This window comes from Neurospora tetrasperma, assembly GCF_000213175.1.
Source record: "Neurospora tetrasperma FGSC 2508 unplaced genomic scaffold NEUTE1scaffold_3, whole genome shotgun sequence".
Lineage (NCBI taxonomy): Eukaryota > Fungi > Ascomycota > Sordariomycetes > Sordariales > Sordariaceae > Neurospora > Neurospora tetrasperma.
In genome coordinates this window covers 1,935,138-1,955,382 of record NW_009799101.1, presented here as the reverse complement: position 1 = coordinate 1,955,382, position 20,245 = coordinate 1,935,138, and the positions used below count along the sequence as shown (strand labels likewise).

General features: G+C 50.9%; 6 protein-coding genes across 6 annotated transcripts; 4 read left to right on the top strand and 2 right to left on the bottom strand.

The window, feature by feature from the left end:
* Window positions 1–181: 181 nt before the first annotated feature.
* NEUTE1DRAFT_116916 (uncharacterized protein) lies at window positions 182–628 on the top strand (the record flags this gene model as incomplete). The annotated part of the gene is made up of 1 exon (XM_009852497.1): window positions 182–628. One exon carries the CDS (start codon window positions 386–388, stop codon window positions 563–565), a length of 180 nt encoding a protein of 59 aa, XP_009850799.1.
* Window positions 629–1,883: 1,255 nt separating this feature from the next.
* NEUTE1DRAFT_100602 (uncharacterized protein) lies at window positions 1,884–2,472 on the top strand (the record flags this gene model as incomplete). The annotated part of the gene is made up of 2 exons (XM_009852496.1): window positions 1,884–1,951; window positions 2,214–2,472. The coding sequence occupies 2 exons, from the start codon at window positions 1,884–1,886 to the stop codon at window positions 2,470–2,472; spliced, it is 327 nt and encodes a 108-aa protein (XP_009850798.1).
* A 1,087-nt stretch (window positions 2,473–3,559) lies between these two features.
* NEUTE1DRAFT_81502 (uncharacterized protein) lies at window positions 3,560–5,347 on the bottom strand (the record flags this gene model as incomplete). Its single annotated transcript, XM_009852495.1, has 3 exons — window positions 3,560–4,292; window positions 4,358–5,089; window positions 5,168–5,347. The coding sequence occupies 3 exons, from the start codon at window positions 5,345–5,347 to the stop codon at window positions 3,909–3,911; spliced, it is 1,296 nt and encodes a 431-aa protein (XP_009850797.1).
* A 1,734-nt stretch (window positions 5,348–7,081) lies between these two features.
* Window positions 7,082–9,682, bottom strand: NEUTE1DRAFT_62819 (uncharacterized protein; the record flags this gene model as incomplete). Its single annotated transcript, XM_009852494.1, has 1 exon — window positions 7,082–9,682. The coding sequence occupies one exon, from the start codon at window positions 9,680–9,682 to the stop codon at window positions 7,346–7,348; it is 2,337 nt and encodes a 778-aa protein (XP_009850796.1).
* A 4,185-nt stretch (window positions 9,683–13,867) lies between these two features.
* NEUTE1DRAFT_129580 (uncharacterized protein) lies at window positions 13,868–17,376 on the top strand (the record flags this gene model as incomplete). The annotated part of the gene is made up of 6 exons (XM_009852493.1): window positions 13,868–14,051; window positions 14,233–14,945; window positions 14,997–15,405; window positions 15,471–15,544; window positions 15,605–17,248; window positions 17,314–17,376. The coding sequence occupies 6 exons, from the start codon at window positions 14,024–14,026 to the stop codon at window positions 17,374–17,376; spliced, it is 2,931 nt and encodes a 976-aa protein (XP_009850795.1).
* Window positions 17,377–19,007: 1,631 nt separating this feature from the next.
* Window positions 19,008–19,802, top strand: NEUTE1DRAFT_137493 (uncharacterized protein; the record flags this gene model as incomplete). The annotated part of the gene is made up of 1 exon (XM_009852492.1): window positions 19,008–19,802. The coding sequence occupies one exon, from the start codon at window positions 19,008–19,010 to the stop codon at window positions 19,800–19,802; it is 795 nt and encodes a 264-aa protein (XP_009850794.1).
* Window positions 19,803–20,245: the final 443 nt, after the last annotated feature.

Below are 20,245 nucleotides of genomic sequence, written 5' to 3'. Positions count from 1 at the left end.
AGAGGGGGGGGGGGGGTATACCCAGAGGTATCTATCACCATTAAGTGCTTTATCAAGTGATTTAGGGTCACGACCTTACAGCCCTTGGGAAACGAAGGACTTATCAGTTCGTGATGGGGTTTTCCAAAACACTCATAAAGAGACACTAATTCATCCGGCCGATGGCTGATGGCCCATTGATGACAATTTCACTCCATCCCCCTCTCGCATCTGTTCTATTTTCCCGTAATTTCCCTACCTGTTTGTTAGATGTGAGCGAGACCTCTTTTTCCGTTTCCCTCTTCAGTCTATCTGTTCCTGGTCACTAAGCATGTGCGAGCAAGCGAGCAACATTTGGCGAGTAAGCGAGTAAGCAATGCTTAGTATATGAGCGAGTTGTCATTAAATGTCTTTGAAGGGCGGCTATTTGCGTTATCACAGGTTTGTGGGAGGGGTGGGAGTGGTGAAGCGAGATACCCAGAGCGATGCTGTTAGTGAATGGGTCTGGTGTTGGCTGCTGAGTGAAGATGGTTCACTCTGTCAGCTCGAAATGAAAAGGGAGATGCTTCAGAGCGGAGGTAAATAAATGAGCTTAGCGTGTAGTGCATTTCTAGTTTGTAATACTTCAGATGAACTGTCTTCAGTTGAAGGAAAGAGGGTGTGTGTCATGATTGCTGCTAGATCATGCCTTGATTCATTGTGCTTGGAAGTGAGAGTTGTGAGGAGATGTATTAGGGGAGCGACAATGAATGCTGTGTGCTGTACCTACTCCGTCTCGTCCTGGACAAACATAACAAACCTTTGACATTATACCTTGGGCATACTCTTACCACGCATCCAAGCGTCTCTGCTGCACCTTTGAGCTTAATTTCTAGGCAAATCCCGAATCGAAATATCGCAAAGGACACTAGCCGATGTGTTTTCGAATTGCCGTAATCCCTATTATAGTTTGGCAACGGCTCTTCTTAACTACAGCGAGCGGTATCGGACTGCAAAGGTCTCATCATTTTTGTCATGGACGAGTCCGTGTCTTCGGATCGGAGAAGGAGTGGCCACGAGGGAGAAAAAAAAAAAAAAAAAAAAAAAAGGTATGATGGGTTCAAGTGTGAGAAATAGCAAGAACAACTTGGCCAACGAACAAAAACTTGGAAAGTGCTGTTCGCTCTTACAAGTAGCTGGATTACGGGGCAGTCCCATGAGTGGCTCTTGCCTCGACTCCAGCCTCGTTAGCTTCACTCATGTATGTCCGGAGACTTCCCATCCTAACCAGACTGGACAGACCTCTCCATCAATACATGTGCTTGAAAACAAATCAACTTTCCAGACGTCAAACACATTCTATAGAAAGTGAGGCCTCGAGGTGTCATCACGATGGTTCTGATTCAGGTCTGCTCAGAAGACCAGTATGACTTCTGGACCCTTTTTGCATGGTGTAACTCACAAAGGTCTAAGAGCAGTCATGGTTCGATATTTTTCACGGGCACTTCACGTAAGAAGAAGAAAACGAGTGTTGGTCATCCAACAGGTCGAGTGTTTCGGAGCTGTGAGTTTGCCTGTCATCCATCTCCCATATGTGCCAATGTCGACTTTGTGAAGCAGCATTCAGTTCCAGATATCGATTAGTGATGGCTAACATCAAACGCAGGTTTTTGACACCTGTTCATGTAGGAAATTGGGGAGAGGTAGTTTGCGCATTCCAAGTGTTCCAGCCTCGAGATATATAATCATGTCCGAGGATGCGTCCAACTGAAGAGTAAGATGCCTGCTAATAGTCGATAAGTTTCATTCAGTATAGCAGGAGCATCGCTGCCTCCAGCATTATCATCAGTGTCGCCAGAAGAGAAGAATCAACTTTATCGAGCCAGTATTTTTTTTTTTTTGAAATCAATCCACAAATACTCACCATGTCCAGTTCTAACTCAACAATCAACAATAACAACATAACTTCCTCCTCGACCACTGGAGGCTGTAAGTGAAAGTTTACCTTTTCAGCCACTTGCTTTTCCTTCGCGCCCTCGTCTCCCTTTTGTTTCCTTTTTTTTTTCTCTTTTTTTTTTTTCTCTCTTGTCTCCCCTTCACTTTTACACCAAAACACCATACTCACCCCTCCCCCTTTTCCGACTAGCATCCTCCACCTCCTCATGGCCAGGGACAGGGACAGGGACAGGAACCAGTTCCTTCTCCCACAACATCGCGTCCACCAGCACCAGCACCACTACCCCCTCATACCTTAGCACACCCAAACCCACAACAATAACAACAACATCAACATCATACAAACCCACCTTCCCAAATAGCGCCGTGCAGCCCGGACGGGAATCCAGATTCACCGAGCACTTTGAGTACAGCGAGTGGAAGAATATGCCTAGCGTGGTTGATAACAGCAAGCATTTCGAGTTGATGGCGGTGCCGATTGAGCATGAGAGGAAGGAAGCTGAGGAGAAGGAGAAGAAGAAGAAGTCTTGGGGTTGGGGTAGTGGTAGTGGTAAGTGATGATAGGTCTCATGAAGAAGTAGAGGTAGGGGCGGGATACTCGTAGAATTAAATCAAGCTTGAGCTGGGGTGGGACTATAAAGTGGTTATTGAAGAAGTGGAGGGAATAATTATGCGAGAGGAGGGAAAAGGGGGAAAGAGGTGAAGAGAGATAAAGAAAGGGAAAAAGAAGAGTGGAGGAAGAAGAGAATTTATTAAGAAATAAACATACACATTGTCTTGATTCGGATCAGTTGTCCCTGTGTACTTCTTTGTAAGATCCCGATTTCTGGGCGTACGTAGCAAATCAAGCGAGCCAGCCATCTTTTGCAAGTTTTACTCCGTATATCGATGCAATCCTCTCTAGTCCAGCTATCGTCTTTCCCCTATCTATCATCCATCACTACTTCTTCATTCTTGCACTTTATCAACTTTCTTTCCTGGTTGCTGATCCCGAGATGAGGTTCGCGTTGACTGGCTCCTGGGTTGCGGATCGATGATACTGGCTTGGTGACCGTACTTGATCTTTCTTTCGAAAGCCATTTAATTGACACAAACGTACGTGCTTTTTGTTGCCATGCTTTTCGTGCGACTGGCGCTTTTCTTCCCGTCCTTGGTGAAGCATAGGGAGCATGTATCACCATTCCGATGCTATCTCGTCGTTTACTTAGCCGTCTTTCGTGGTATTCAGAGGAGGAGACCCTTGGCAGCTGGGCGTTATGGTGACGTTGTTGAAACTCCGAATCGGAGTCAAAATACAAGACTTTGAGTTGAGCGTCATCGGTAGAGCGGCGTGGACGGATCTAAAAGTCGGTAAGAAGATTCGTTGTATCGTTACCCGCACAGACAGACTGCCCTTGACTGCCACGAAGTTACCAAGATCGGATGATATCGGTCACCCCAGTCTTGTATCAATTCGATGATTGGCCATATGGTAATGGCTTTTGAGGAAGCCCGTATAATTGCTAAGTAATCTTTACAGCAGGACCGAGAAGTTTGACGTGGCCAAATAGTTCGTGATCCCACTTTCACTTTGTTTACTTATCCCTATTTCATCCTTTGCATCACTGTATGTTCAAGGGTCGCCGTTTGAGAAGCGAGTGTGTGATAGCCAATCAAGTAGATTTTTCATGCACAGGAGTTGTGCAAGTATCCTTTCTTCCTTTCATTACTTCTTCTCCCGAACCCTTTTCTAATCCCTTCCCCGACTCATCCCAGATGGTCGTATGGTGTGTGATTCATTTCCATGTAGTTACAAATGATGTATACCGTCGTTTCACTCCCACTCCCTTTTTTCCATATACAAACATGATGGGGGAGACGTTTAATGTGCCGAAGTCGTGTACAGATAGATAGACATAGATGCACGTCATACATCATCACCGGAAACCCCCCAATTATAGTGACTCTAGTACAAGCGGTAATGATAACAGAAAGATGCTGTTACTCTCCCCAATCTACCTCTTGGTGGTAGAGCCATTAGCGGTAGGCTTCTCCTCGGTAACATCATCTTCCAACTCCGACTCATCATCGCTGCGGTCATCCTTGGCAACTTTATGGACAACGAAGCGGTAAGCGATGCGGATGATGAAAAACAGCCAAAAGAGGTTGAGCGCCTGAAGGGAGCCGAGCAAAGCGAGCGTGATGACGAAGGAGAGGCTGCACTTGTACTGCTGAGTCTCCCAGTTGAGCTCGTAAGGGCCAACGGTCTTGAACTCGGTGAACAGACTCCAAATGATGCGCAAGTTGAGGTAGTGGCGCAGGTAGATCCATACACACATGAAGGTGAAGTAGTAGGGGCCGGTGAGCGCGTGGTCGAGGTAGTTGAGAGTCTTGGATGTCTGGAAATTGGGCAAGTTAGCAAACGCGCCATGCCCTGACTCAGGGATGCTGGGCGGGGACTTACCGCCAAGAAGAAATCACTGATGTCATGGGTGATGTAGACCGCAAGACCGATGTAGGTGAAGTGGAAGCGGTAGCTCAAGCCAATCAAGGCCAAGCTGACAATATGATGGCAGACCAACTCCCTGAAATCCTTCCGGGGCTTTTCCATTCCCAGGAGAAGCACGATGGCCTGCTGCGCCCAGTAGGCAGCCTGGAAAAGGTAGTAAAACTTGAACACAGCCACATGGGTCTTGTGCGGGAAGTTCTCGTACATGCCGACGGTGTTGAAGTACCAGACGGGCGTGCGGCTCATAACGTACATACCAACGGGTCCCATGATACCAAAGTAGAGAGCCGTGTACATTTGCTCCATGTACCGAGCCTGCTTTCCGCGCGACTTGAGGCCGGCCCAGCGCGCCATGGGGCGCAGAACCTCCTGCATGATGAACTCGCGGGTGAAGGACAAGACGATAGTGTAGAAGGATACAAAGGCAATGTCCCAGAGGCCTTTGCCGTATTGCGGGATCTCATCGGGACTCGAAGTCGGCAGCTTGTATGAGAGGAAGATAAAGTGGTGGATCGGGTTGCTCTCGGTCGGGTTGATGGCGTAGAGAGATAGGAATGCCATCAGGATGGCCAAGGGCAAGGCCCACGTGTGTTTGATGGCATAGTTTTTGGCGCGGCGGAGGAGGGAGCGCGCCTTGCGCCGCTTAGAAAATTTCTTGCCTGGTGGCGCAGCGACATCTTTGGAATCCTGTATGACAACTGCAGTCAGCTTCTCTTCTTGTTGCCCTGTCCATGGCCTGGTGTTCAAGATGGGACGATGCCTTACCTTCTGTGAGAGGGCAAGACTGGTGGCCAAGGCGGGTGCGCCAGTGTCACCGACGCGCAATGCTTGTCCAAGGCCGCTCGACTTTCTACGGCGACGGGCTGCGGTAGCCTCGGAGTGTAATTGGCGGTCTGCCGCCGAGCTGAGCTCCGGAAACGGTTCTGATTTTGTCGAGGGTGCCATGGTGGGCAGTGGGTGGTGGTGGTGGTGGTGGTGGTGGATGGCTGGTCAGTCGGACAGCCTCCGGGATGGAAGACGTAGAAGCGCAAGACCCGAGGGATTCCCAATATCCAAAGGTCGTTGCTGCTCTTTTTGTTTCCTTCAAAAAGCCGCAGTCAGACCCCGACCGTCTCTTCGTTTGCGCCGAACCAGATCACGATAAAACGCCGAAGGAGTAGGAGTACGCGTGCGCTCGTTCCACGGGCAGGTAAGCTGAAAAAAAAAAGGAGGGGCGTGACCGAATCCTGTGAAACTCGGAGGGGAATTAAAACAATAATAAGAGTAAGCTGCTGATGCTGCTTCTGGTGCGCCCCTTGCACCGTAAAGGAAACAGAAAAAAAAGACAGAAAAGAATTTCTTGTGAAGAAGTTTGGAAGCAGAGTAAGAAGAGCCGTTGCAAGGGGGGCAGTTCCGACTTTGAAGATGGTCCCGTCTTTTCGTGTTGGAGGGGGAGTGGCCTCAAGTGAGAGACTGGGGCTCTCTCCACGGCGTGTCGCTCAGCCGCGGGACGGAAGGCGGTAGGGACCACGGCACCACACCTCGTCCTCACCTCAGCGCCCACCTAGGATGGACTCCATACGCAGGACTAGGGGGCTGGCATGACGCTAAAACGCTTCACGGTCCCGACAAACACCCAATTTTCCCCTGTTCGGGTCTTCCGCCGCGACCGACCCCACAGACCGCTTAATTGGACCCTTGTTTCCACCGCCGTGACCCAAACAACACCTCTGGAGGAAGAAGGTTGAGGTGAGAAGCCAGTGACGAGGTGAAGAATGGCGCAAAAAGGTGAAGTGTCAACCGGTCCGGGTAGGTGTTCACCAGTCTCTTCATCCTATGGTCAAGTTGCAAAGCTCCCGTCTCTATTTTCCGTCTCTTCTCTTCCCCCACTTCCCCATCAAGTTAAATCGCCAAGCGCACTCACTATTACATAGTCTTGCCAAAACAAATCTTCATTGGCCTAATCTACGGGGATACTGGAGAGGCCGATGGCGAGGATCAGGGGGGTTTGTCTTCAAGAGACCTGAGCTTACTCATGTCAAAATTATGCGCACCGCGCGCAGAGGCCACTACAGACTTTGATGGCCAAAAGCTCGGCCATCAAGTACTTCACCAAAGAACTATTGTTCTTACTGCAAATCCATGAGCGATCAACGCTTTTTCCAAGACCATGCAATTTCTCAATATCTTGAGTACGTGGCCGTGAAGAGAATGCATTTTCATCAACGTGATCAAAAGTGATGATGTTCGCCAAGGCCGCGGGAAATAGGTGGTAAAACAGGTTAGCGGTGCGCATAAGTCTGACATTCACGAGCCGAGGCTGGATTGGACGGCACCACTCTTTGGAGTCGGCAGGTGTCCCGATGGGGAGTGCAACTCCAAGGGCTGCCGAGTCCGCGGAACCCTGCTGACTGGCTAGGTACCTTATGTACCTAACTGGCTACGACCATTCTGTGGAGGCAGTTTGTTAGCAGAAAAGGGGACTCACACTTCATAAGGGATTGCAAAGGACTTTTTCCACCAACGTCAGGTCAATTGCGACCGGCCGCCAAGAACAACTCCATCCTTTGATATGACCCAAGCGCGCAAACAAATTGCAGACAGAACTTGATAGGGGCAACTTCATCCAAAATTCATGAATCCTTCATAGAGGGTAGGTACCTCAAAAGTGCCATCAATCAGTAAGAAAGTATAAGGCAGTGAACATCCAAGAAAGTTGCCATTGAATGTACGACCAAACATATACCATATATGGTAGCCTCTCACTTCCCCCTTCCGCGGGCCCCGAACATTCCGACGGTGATGGTGACCACCTCACCTACGACCTTCCATCCTAAACGCCCTTTTTTGATCCTCGCTAGACGCCGAAACAATGCAGTAACATGTGGTATCTCCTATAGAAAAATGTAGAAACAATCCCAAAAATACCCAAGGATGATAGATAGAAAAGGCGTGCCAGCCGTGTCAAGGAGACGGTGTCGTTGAGGAGTCGCTTCTCGCTGGTTGCTTACCCAGAGCAACTAGCGACGGTGACTGCGGCTGCGACGGTGCTCTGGCTGGGTCTTGCCGTGGTGGAGCTGGTATCACCGTCACAGGCAGGTGGTTATACCTGTTGTTGGTAAATGAGCCCTGGGTAACGATGGGACTCAGTTGTGGCCGGGACATTTGCGCTGTGCTCATGCTGCTGTTTGCCGCTCGTGGTGGAGGAGAAAAAGGAGTTTGTATCGGCGTCTGACTCCCCCCTACCGCAACCACCGTTCCCGAAGCGTTGCTATTCCGGCTCTCTTCCCTAACCGTTCCCTCCCTTGATGAATGATTAAGCTCTTCATCCTCACAGAGCTGGGCGATGGCGGCGCCTCTTCGCGGTGGCGCGGGGATAACGGTGACGGGCAAGTTGTTGGTATCCAGAGTTGGGCGGAACTTCTCGCGTAGATTCTCGGCTTGGGTTGCTGCGAACTCCTCAACTCTAGCGCGGAGATCCCATCGAGAATTCTCGTCGCGCTGCATCTTGCTGCTTCGTGGCTCCGAACGCGTTACGAAATCCCTGCTCGAAACTGTTGGTGCAAGTGCGTGCCATCTGCTTCCTGCTGATGAGGCTTTTGCCCCCACATGGGAGTTTTGTGTTGAGCGAGCATCCTGAGCAGGCGCTGAGCCGGGACTCGCGCTCCCATAGTCTCTATGTCGACTGGAACCACGACTCTCGCTCCCCGACAAGCGCCCCATATTGCGTGTCGGTGGTGGCGTACCATACGATGTCAGGTCTGTCATGGTATGGTACCTGACAGCGTACATGGTACTCGCGGCGCTAGTGGTGTCCGTCCGGCTCACTGACGTAGCTGCCGGAGTTGGTCGTGCGGGCCATAACGGCGGTGATAAGAACCGTGGCCTCTCGTCGTCATTTGTAGTTTCCGCCACCGGCGAGCTTCCCTCGTTAGGCTCGTTTCTAGAGCTGGGCTCGGTGCGGTGCTTTGATGTCAAGGTGCTAATCTTCGACCAAGCACCAAACCTCGACAGGCTTGGCCCGCCGTCCTTGCCACCTCCACCACTTTCCGTATCCTGCGAATCCGAACCGCCCGAACCCTTTCTCTTCATCTTTGGCCAGGCATGTTCCGATTGTGATGCCTCGAGCATCTCGTCTCCATCGAACACTTCTCTTCCCAATATTCCATCCTTCTTTTCTTCCCTTTCCAATGTTTCGATTCTCTCTACCCATTCCCAGACAATGACACTAGCAGCAGCAGCCCCCACCCATCTGACGTAGTCTCCCCAGCCCGCGAAGTCAGGTTTCGATATATCGAGGATGAAGAACACAACAGGAACGAGAATGGAGACCACGGACAGGACAGCCACGAGGATCATATTCTTCATCAAGGGGTGGTAAAACGCGTACCGCTTCTTCATAATCGAGTAGTATAACACCCAAGCAGCATAGAGAACCCCCAGAGCGAGGGCGAACAGATAACTAAGGGCAGGCACAGCCTCGGTGAACTTGGGCCGCGTAAGGTCGGAACCACCATATTTGAAGCTGTTGAGTGATTGGAAAATGACGTCCAACGTGATGAGCGCAAAAGCCGTCCATTTAATAATCACCTTTTCTCGCTGGCGCGGGAACAGACGAATCAGAGTTTGCGCTTGGGCGAGCCATAGAAAGGTGTCGGATATAATGCGGATGATTTTGAGTTCGGCCCCACCAAGAACATCTTCTTGTAGTTGTTTGGCGTTTTGAACCCCCCAGGAATACTGTTGCTCGGCGGCGCGAAACGTGGCTGCGTTGGCAATGGTCAGTGAAATGGCGACCGAGAGAGCTGCAACTTTCTGCAACCAAGGACGTCCTCCGATGCTGGTGCCGCCGCCGCCATTTGTGAACCCTTTGCGTCCCAGAACAACCACTCCGCCATCAAGAAATGACCTCGGCGTGATGAAGAGCATGATAACCAAAGTATATGCGATAATGGTCGTCGCCGCAAGAGCGTAGCATTGCGGAAACGTCGACGCATAGAACGGATCACGCCAGTCCGAAAAGTGGGAGTCGTCATCTGCTTTCAGTCCCATGGTGCCACTTGCAGTCCTCCCTACGACTCCGCCAGAAGCAATAATGTTGGGAACGGAACGAAGGGCGAGATTGCATGATGGCGGTTTGAAGGCGGCCGGAGCGCTAAGCGTAATGATCTCGCCATTGGGGAGTTGGAGAATGCCTCCTTCGGGGAGGTTGAAAGAAGCGCAGCTGAGAGCATTGCTGGCGGCCCCGGCGGTAGATATCGGATCGGCCGTCGGGTCGCTGAAGAGCTGTCGTGGTTCCATGCTAAATCGGTCGCAAGTGACGGCAAAAGACCGCTGGGAATGCGCTTTGGCAATCCTTCTGCCTCCTGCTGTCTATGCCTCAATCGCCATAAGGTTTGGTCTCTCCGGTGTCGCATCTGGCGCGCGTACAGCGCCGTGATCGTGGTTGTGGTCGAGGCTCGCTGTCCACAGTCGTCGGGATTGATGTCGCAAATGTGGCCCTATTGCCAAAATCCAGTGTGTGTTCAAGGTGTCGTTCAATTGCCCTCACAATAGCCCCTCTCCGATCTACCCCGATGGCTTTCCCTCGGAAGATTCGCGATCACTTTCCCGACACGCGATGCGATCGCTCTTGAGGTTTGAGACAGGTATGATGTCAAGATAGGTAGCAAAGTAGGGCGTGAAGGTGTTCTGAAGGCCCTGAGCTTCAGAGGCTGGGCGCCGAGAAATCGTGATTGTATATGGCCTGAACTGCTGGAAAAAAAAAAAAAAAAAACAGGGCTCGAGTCGCAATCTGCGGGCAGGTCGAGAAGAGGCGAAAATTGCGCCGCGGTGTGAATCTAGCACAGCAGATGATGAAGGATACCTAGTTTTGGCGCTGAAGATTTGACGTTCGTATCTTGCTCGGCAAGATGGGATGTGCGGATGGAAAGTGGTCGAGGGAACGTTTCCAGTCGTCAGGATAAATCGCATTCGACGAAGGCCGGGGACTTGCGGTTGGAAGGAATGGCACCTTCAGCGTATACTTGTAGGCGCAGAATGTAGTAGTCCTCCTGTAAACTAAGCGGGGGAAGTGTACCGTGTTCCAATTCCGGATGCACTGTTCATCTCGGCTCACTTTTGCAGAGACGGGCCGCAGAGTTCCCAAATCAGTGGATGGGGCCGCCACTAGGAATCAAGTACGAGCTTCCACTTGAGAGAGAACTTATCCGCAACTCCATCTGCTCAGGAGTCGGTATCGTGAGTCCCGTGCCGCATCTGTGTCAGGCTATGGATTGATTCATGACGACCTCTCAGTGGACGTCATCTTTTCATGTCCCGAACATATATTATTCGGTGGATCAACTCACAACTCAGAGATGAGAATGTTTTGGCTGAATGTGCGATCGAGGCTGTCTAGAGGTATGTAGCAAGGATATATCGGTAGCTCGAACATGGGCGTTCCAGATCCAGTTCCCGGCCGGAGCTCGACTCCTTAAGTTTACCTTGGTCTTCCATACCTGGTCTAGTGCAGAGTCACTACTTCAATCGTCGTAGTCGAATACGGAACTTGCCGATCTTAAAACCCTCAGACTTCCCACGATTTGTCAGGGCTGGAACAAGATGAAATGATCAGTTGTCGTGATAGATTAGATGTAGAGACACTTAAACTGTCCGTCGAGTACACTACCTCTAGGCACTGCAGCACCTCTACTTTCTAGGCCTATCGATGTGGTGTGGAAGAGAACTGAATCAAACTGTAGAGCTCAGTCCTCCTCCTTTCTATTCTTGTCTTCGCGACTCTGGCTCTTCACACTGTGTTTCTTTCTGATCGGACTCGAGTCAATCCGCGATCACGATTTGCGGGGCGGATCCAGACCCATCAACCAGACACACACCACTTGACAACTAGAAATCGTACACCTTTGTCAAACTCAATACGCCCACATAAACCATTTTGGAAAGTCTAGAGAAATAGCTTGGATTTCTACCCCGCACCTGCGAGAGATCTGCTAGTGTACATAGTATAAGGCCCCGAATTGTACAAAGGCGTACCAAATCCTCTGAGCCTGATCTCAGATCTTATCTGATCCCCTAGACCTAAAAAAGTTTACCCCATGAATCAAAAGTCAGAGATTGGAGTAAAGCCAATCTTCTTCTTATGTATCAAGTTGGTTGAGCGATTGCTTGGCGATAGCTTGTCCCTCGTGGAACAGAGTCTTGGCTCCCGGCAGGCCAGTCACCATCAGGCCGGAATGTTCGGGCCACGGGGCTGAAGCTAGCGCACCGTCCCGGCGGGAATAAGGTTGCAGGCTGTCAGTCAGGCACGACAGCGTGTCGTGGTGATGCTATGCTGACGTTAAGGCTCCCCGTCGGCACGAATGTGCCGATTCTTTCCATAGTCCAAAGGCCAAGGCATAAGCCAGGCCGTAGCAGGCATAGGTAATCGGAACAACCTCAGGATAACCTCATGGCATCAGATCAACTATAGTATATAAAACTACAGACCAGGCCGCTTGGCGGGCTAACCACTATGCCTGGTGATAGAGGTATTGCCTTTAAGCATGGCGAGATTCATCAAGTCCCGGAAATAAGTGGTTGAGACAAGTGCGTAGCCCGTTTGACGCGTAGATCGATGTTCCACAAACAACATATGAAAGGTCTAGGCTTTGTTGTGATCCATTGTGTTTGGTTCAAAGCAGGACCTAAGACACAAGTGTGGAATGATGACATCCTAGACGACTATATTGCCAGGGTCATGAAGAATTACTGCTGGCTAAGGCGTCATCCATCCACATTGTGTCGGTTGTTTTGATATACGATTAGAAATATTCAAGTTCTCAAAGCTTTCCGAATCTCTTGCGGGGTTAATTGCGAAGTTGGCCCAGGTCATAGAACACATGGGTAAGGCCGATGGCTTTTATGATGGGGGTATGAGTAAAAATAGAAGATGATTCATCCCTCTATAGATCATGTCTTGTCCCTCTCATTGGTAAGATTTTTGCCGGGCGCCTAACTTGGTCAGAGAGTCGAGCGCAAGAGGGTAGAGTAGAGGTAGGGTGTCGCCCATGGCGGATGAGAGCGACCTGCTAAAAGCCTGACCCTAGAGCAAGTCTACATGGAGGATATCGGCACTAGTAGAGATCTGACATCAGTACAAAGATTGAAGCATTCGAGACTTCACTCACAAGGCATGGTACGTGATACTCCGCGAAGATGGTAGCGAGACGTTCCTGATCTCGGTTGACGTCCCGGCCACGATACGTATGTTTGGGAGTTGGGACGTCGGGCAGACGGGGCCGAAGTTTCGATGGAACCACACGGCACGGGGAGTGGAGGGCAGGGCAGCATTTGACGGGGACCAGGAAGCCCCTGGCGGAAAGGTGCTGTTTCAGGTCCAAGTCCCCAGCGACTCCAGGCCTCCCAGCTGTCTGTGCTGCACTGCAGGTGCTGACGGAACCCCATCTGGGCCTTCCCTGGCGCGGCGTGGCCCCAGCAACGGGAGTTACCTATCTTGATTCTTGCGCGGTACACAGCCTTGTACTTTTCCAATCATGGCCATTTCAGTTTCGTGACAGCAACAATGAAGGGAACATGTGCCGTGTTTACACCTTCGTTCCGCACCTTGACGATCTTTAGAAATTCAAGAGAAATGTAGCAGGAGCGACGATGGATATCATCGCGGCTTCCTCCTGAGGCGTATTTCTACGTCTTCATCGTACTCCGCAATCAGTCTTTGCATCCAAAGCTTAATTTCACTCCTCAACCTCAGCTGTCCCGGTCAGGCTACATCCCCGTTCCATCGTCACTTTTTATTTCGTTATCCACTCGGCACAGCAGGGTACCTTACATACGATATAGAGGAGCATCCGGTTTTCTCCCCCTGGAGCCAAATCCGATTTTGTCCTAGCTTTACAGCAACGGGCGACTTTGAAATTGTCAATCCAAACAACGACTTCACTTTTTCTCATCCATCATTCAATACTTCTTTCATCACCGCCTCCTTTCATCCCACCAGGACTAGGACCCTCTTTTGGCGACCGCCTGCGCAACACGCATTGTTGTTCGCTTTCCTGCATTTTTCGCATAACGGCACTCGTTTTCTTCTCGGTACATCCAGCATCGTGTCCGCCAGGGTCGAGGCTGTCGCGTGTCCGTCATCTTACCTGTTTCAGCAGTCACCCTTGTCCTTCATTTCTCGACAATCTAGTCCACCCACTCGCTGGCTCTCCTTTTATGATCATATCCATCACATCGGTCTTGGCGGCATCATCAATCCAAGCTTGAAGCATCTGTTCCCATCCGTTCGACATCAAGCCATTGCGCAGAACCTACATATCGATTCTTTGTAGACTACCTGAGGAAATAGGCCCTAGCCGCGACGGCAGAACCAACATCCCATATAACATTCAACAGTCTTGTGTGTTTGCATGCGCTTGACGCGGACCGCGCGCCAGACTGGCCAGTTATTAGACGTCTGGAGCTAGAAGGGACAGCGGTTGAGATCTAGCAGCTTCGTGATCCATTCAGACCGACGGTGTAACTACGCAAGACTTCCTGTCTCATATCTTGAGCCACCTGGGCCCAAGCCACTGCTGTGAGCTTAACAGGAAATCAACGTGCAACTATTGAAGGGGCGCTTGCAGAGCCGCTTGCATCAACATGACAAGACCCGAAATTATTCGTGCCGGTATGCACCGTTTTCTTCATCTCGCTCACACACACCCCCCAGCCCCCTGGTCGCAAACCGGCCAGGCCCTGGCTTCTCGTGGCTGCAAGGGCCTGGCGTTTCTTTTCAGACCTACACTTACCTTGGTTGCATACACACCTTATCCATCTTCTCTAGACACTAATTCTCCTATTCCATCCAGACACGATCGACCTTCAAAGCCGCGGCGCGCACTCTACCCAAGGTTTCCATAGCTCGACATCCAACGGACCCCTGGCTCCGCACCAGGCTGAGACCCTTCGTGAAGTTGCGGCGGAGGCGGCTGAGGAATCGATTCATAGCCCTCAAGTCTCTTGGTCTGGAGGCGAGGCTGGTGGCCTCCATCGCTACGCACGCGATCACGAAACAGGCGTTGACCAGGCTCACGACAACCTACAAAATCAGCTCTATAGCGGCGGTGGAAACAACATGGCTTCGCGCTCGCACCAGGACGCCTTGGCCGTTGCGCAGAATGGCGGGCATTCCGACATTGATGATGGGGACCTCGACGGCGATAACGAGATTGATGACGATGATGATGGAATGGACAAGATCTCCAGCTCGCCCTCGATAGAAGATGGTGGGTCTTCCTTTACCCTTCCACTCTTGCCGTCACACAGTTGTGCTGGTCCTGCCCTCCCACGAAGCTCACCCGAAAGTTCGTTGGCTTCGTCTCCAGTCAGCGACCCGAGGTCTTCGTCTCCGTACCTCAACTGTCCTGACTACTTGCCTCCTGGTCGTGCGACCCAAGCCATAGGCGAGAGCCCCCCCAGCATACTTCGTCGCCATCATCATCTTGAGGGTAAGTATGGGAACTTCGACCTAACGGATGGCCCGAACCCAGGAGCCGAAGCGTACACCTTCATGGAGGAAGAGGTATGTGTAAGCCACAAAGAGACAACGACCGGGCCACGAGAAGAGGACTAGAACTCCCGCTGGTTGCTTTTGGATCACTCGTCTAGGCTGAATGGTAGCAATCTCAGCGTCGTTGCATCAATGGGGAACACGTCAGGAGTGACGGCAATTTGCAGATTAGCGAGAGACTCAGGGTCGGAAAGCGACAGTCCTAGGTTGACGGTACCATACGAGTCCGACCCAGATGATGATGATGGCGACTTTTCATGCGTTCACGATGAAGACTTCCTCGAATCGGGCTGGGGTGGAGAGTGCTTACAAAATACAGAGGACATCGATTTCGAGTTTGTTTACGCCCTCCACACCTTTGTTGCTACGGTCGAAGGGCAAGCCAACGCGACAAAAGGTGACACCATGGTTTTGCTCGACGACAGCAACAGCTACTGGTGGCTAGTACGCGTCGTAAAAGACAGCAGCATCGGTATGTCCTCCCTGAGTGGTCCACGAGCTTTCGGTTGTAGTGGTCTAATCTGATATGTCTTGTAGGCTACCTGCCCGCCGAACATATCGAAACGCCAACAGAGAGATTGGCACGCTTGAACAAACACCGAAACATAGACGTAATGACCAGCCCTCTAGTGTTCTTCGCGAATCAGAATCGATGTGCTAACAGCGCCTAGCTATCCGCCACTATGCTTGGGGATCAAGCCGACAAGCCTCGAAACCCCATAGTGTCTGCGATGAAACGGACGAAGCGAAAGACCGTCCAGTTCGCTGCTCCTACATACGTCGATTACTCTGATATCGATTACTCTACGGATGAAGAAGATCCAGATGCAGAATATTTCGGTCAGCAGCAACAGGCACACAAAACGCAGCAGTCGCAGAAGACGCAGCAGTCGAATGTTCAGCAGATAGAATCCGACACAGACCCCGAGGACGAGACAGCAAAGGTTGAACCTCTAAAGCCCAAGCCACTGCAAACGAAGGACAACAAAACGGGTGAAGACAGCGCAGGCCGACTTGGAATTCGAAACAGCGAGGAAATCTTCGAGTCGAAATCGAGCGAAGGACCCAAGAAGTCAAGCGACGGAAATGTTCGGGACTCCTTCTTCAAGGACGATGTTGAAACCAAGAAGATCACCCTTACTCCTAACCTTCTCCGCGACGATACCGCCGCGAGGACGTCTAGTGATTCAAACCAGTCGAAGCAGCGTCCAAGCTTGGATAAGCTCGAAAAAGACAGCCCTACCAGCAAAGATGACAAGAAAAGGAAGGAGAAGGAGAACTCAAAGAAGCCTAGTGCTATTCGAAGTTTCTTCTCCCGAAAAGACAAGAGGAAAGGACAGGAAGATGACGAGACCCACGGAAAATCGACACAGGATGCCGACGGCCACGAAAGAGAACATGAAGAGGACGAGCAGAATATTCTTTCATCGCCGGAGAGAGCACCAGGCCCGCAACGAAATCCAAGCAAGTTGCAAAAGTCACAGCCCACCAATGCGAAGCCCATTGCCGGAATACTCAAGGATACCAGCATGGATACGTCAAACTACATGTCTGCTGGCAGGATCAACAATGTTTCCAACACTCCTCCTTCTACAATGCGCCTGGTCGAACCGGAACCAAACGACATGACAGAAGGAGGCCCGCAAGAGCAAAGAGGGCAAAGGGAACAGTCGCCGGAAACTTCCAGGAAGCAAGAGAGCGGGGGGCAATCTCGGGATGCCGGGGCTCGGCAAATCCCTCAGGCTCAACCCCGCTCAGAGATGGATTTCGATTCCGATGAAGATGACATCACGGGTTCTACACAACAGTCACCAGCAACGGCCCAAGAACCTGAACCCCAGAGGCTGCAAGGGCGGTCTGCACAAACCTCTCGCAACCCGTTCGCTACCGCACAGCCTGCGGCTTCTAGTGTGGCGCCGTCGCATCAGCAGCACGCTGAGCGCTTGTCCGAGTCTCCTGTACATGTTTCACCTATTCAAGCCGATCACCGGACTTCGCCAACACCTCCTCTGATGGCTGACTCATCCAGCCAAGAGGATCGATCCTCACCCAGACTTACGCCGTCACCGGAAATGATTGAGCATGAAGATGACGGAGCGGATGATAAAGACATTTCTCCTCCTTCACCAGTTTCGACTAGTACGCCCACCTGGAATGATGCCAGTCTTCGTGCCTTCTTCGACTCGGGATCTGAAATTCGGGATATGCTTGTTGTGGTCTATGACAAGTCGGATGTTGAACCTGTTGGGCCAGATCACCCGATCGCCGGCTCCTTGTTCAAGGAGCAGAATGCCAAGTTGGCGGAAATCACGACGGTAAGTTTTTATTTTCACCTGACCCTCTTCAAGAGTGTGCCGTCCCTAATATGCCATTCATACAGCAACTTGATAATATGCTCGGTGACTGGCTTGCTCGCAAGCAGAGGTTGAGGGGCGCTGTTTGAACGTCTCATCTTGCTCCTGTTATTGTTCCTTGAGGACCCCGGCGAAGGCCGTCCTGCCTACCTGAGCGTGACTGAAGATAGATTCATGCTTTTACGACTCTGTATGCTCGATTCTTTCGCTCCCCCTTTTCCCTTCCCTACTTTGTCATGTTGTCCATTTCTTCCCGCCTATAAACGGTGGGGTTTCAATCTTGCTCAAACTTGTTCGGCTAAGCGTCTGAGAGACGGCGTCAGGGAAGGGTCGGTGGGTACGTCAGGTTGCTAGCACCTGTGTTCGATTAAAAGAATCGGGCAATATCATGCAACAACTGCCCAACCGGAAAAGAAGTCGACCTCGGCGGGAGTTCAGAGGATCTGCGGTTCCTTATATACCTACCTTTCTCAGTATTGTTTGTTACCATCACAGTCAGAACTGACACGGATTTCCTTTGTGCTGCACACCTTCTCTTCCTCCTTGTTCTTGTTTTGGCGATGGTTTTGAGATGTTGGATGGGTGAAGCGCTTGTCATGCGTGATGGAGGTGAAAAGTAACCTCGGCGGTGGATCATGAAGCAGGATTCTTCGTGAAATTCACAGCCTGCACGACCAAGCCTTGGTGCTTTTGTAACTAATTACCTCCCCTAGGTGGTTGAAGAGTCCAAACAGCCAATGGTAATGCTCACAGTTCAAATGACCCTCGTGAATGCACAAGAGGACACATCACGATGCCCCAGTCAAGCTCCCAGTGCTATTTCTGTTTCTTTCTCTCTTTTTTCCAGGTTGGACTGTTGGCATCAGGGTGTGACACGAATCCGAGTCCAGACTGAAGCTCCTTCCGTCTCTTTTTTCTGCATGTTCCCTTTGCGCTTTCACCTCTTCTCTTTTCCCCTCCTTCCCTCCTCCGCTACTTCCCATGTTCTTCAATTATGCGGTCTCCTTGAATCGCATGCCGTCATACGAACCCGTCAGACCTTTGTGAATCTTTAGCAGTTTGTTCGACTCATTCATCCACCTTCTCTTCTTGTCACTACCTCTACCTACCTTACCTGTCCGCTTTCTCGAAACCTTTTGCTCGCTACTCCGCGTATGACCTTGCCCCATTGGCTTCACAATCACCTCAACTGAATCGATAGGCTCGTCCACACTCGGATTTTTTCTTTCAACATACTCTACACAGCAAAAGGTCATCGATTATTCCCCCACTACTCGAGTCTCGGATCCTGCGACCACCTGTGGATTGGTGACCGCTTTGTCTCTTCGCGGAATTGACTTGGGAGGTTAGGAACGAAAGGGAAAGACGTACAAACAGGTCAGTGGTCCTCTTCTCAGCTTTTCCGTGCAGCTATGGCTGGAAGCCGGGAGTGATTGCTCGAGTTTCAACCGATTGCCAAAAAGTAGCCAGGAACTGATCGCATCACTCGCACCCATTCGAATTTTGCGTCATCCAGTCCTCGGATTCTGCCACAACCGATTTCTTGCTCGCCCTTGGGCCTTTCTTTACCTTGAAGAAAGCATACCGGGAGAAGTGGCGACCACAATTGCCTGGACGCGAAGCTTGAACTCGACCCATTCACCGGTACTCTCCTCCGGTTCATCCACCCAATCAGCACACAACAGCTGACCCGAAACTATCACCAAATATCACAATCGGCATGGCGAATCTTCGGGCTGCTGGGCCTTTGCAGTGGTTTACCCTGCTCATCATGATCTTAACGGCCTCTGCCGCTATCACACTTGACGACATCCAACCCATCACCTCCCTGTCAGTTTCTCGCAACTGCCTCCTCACTTACCGAAAACCTCTCCAAGGCTGTAACTCGGATGACTTCGATGGAAATGACTGCTCTAGGAGCTGTGCGCAGGGCGTCCTCCGGATTGAGGATCTCCTCCAACTCTCTTGCCGCGATGACACCGCCTCTACAAACTCGCTTCTCGCAATGGCATTGGGAGACCAGCTGCTCGATTTCTTGTGCCCGGACGAGCCTCAGATCATACCCACTTCTTTCACCTCCGAGGGTACAACATCGACACTCTCTTCGGTCCAGCCAGAGATGACGACTACAGCTAAGGCTTGGCCCACACTTACCATGAGAACCTCGACAACGGAAAGACTTACCGAGTCAACAACGTCTGAAGGTTCCGTGCCCTCGGAAGGTGGAAAATCGCCCAATGCCCCTGAACCGACTGTGACATCGGAGTCCGAGTACGATTCTACAACTATACCACTCTCACCAACCACGGAGTCACCCCTTCATACAACAAGTGATGCCGTGACCGGTACAACTACAAGCTCCGTCCGGACAACTATCGGAAGCCGTCCGATAAGGGGCGGTGGCGGAAGTCCTTATGACCTTCCTGCTGGTGTTAGAAGTGGTCAGCAAAGGCTCTCCATGTCGGGATTTAAAGCTGCCTTTGGCACTCTATTCCTTGGAGCGCTGTATCTATAGTTGTAAATACGGGTCTCGAGTTATGGGAATATTGATATCGGACAGAATTTCAGTCGAGGATGGGAAGCAATAGGTCTTGCCTGCAATGGCGATAATGTGTAGTGTTGACCACATTGTGTAGTCTCTTGAGGCTGTGAACTGTGAGTGGAATGTAGCAAGCCATACATGGTGAGAGCAAGACGAAGATCTTTGTCCTCTATGTTTTGAGGGCTGATACTCAATTCGTCGGAGGGCAACACAACAGATCAAAATAATAGTAAAGAATCGAAAACAATACAAACAGTAACACTGTTCTTGGGAGATCGCGAAGCTTGTATTCTAAACCACGACTTGATGGAGCAGTCAATTGGTATCTGGTATACCCCAAGCCAGAAGGATATATAAATCATCCCTTCAACACAAGATAAAGCGATACAAGCAAAATACTCCTCCAGCGCCCCCCG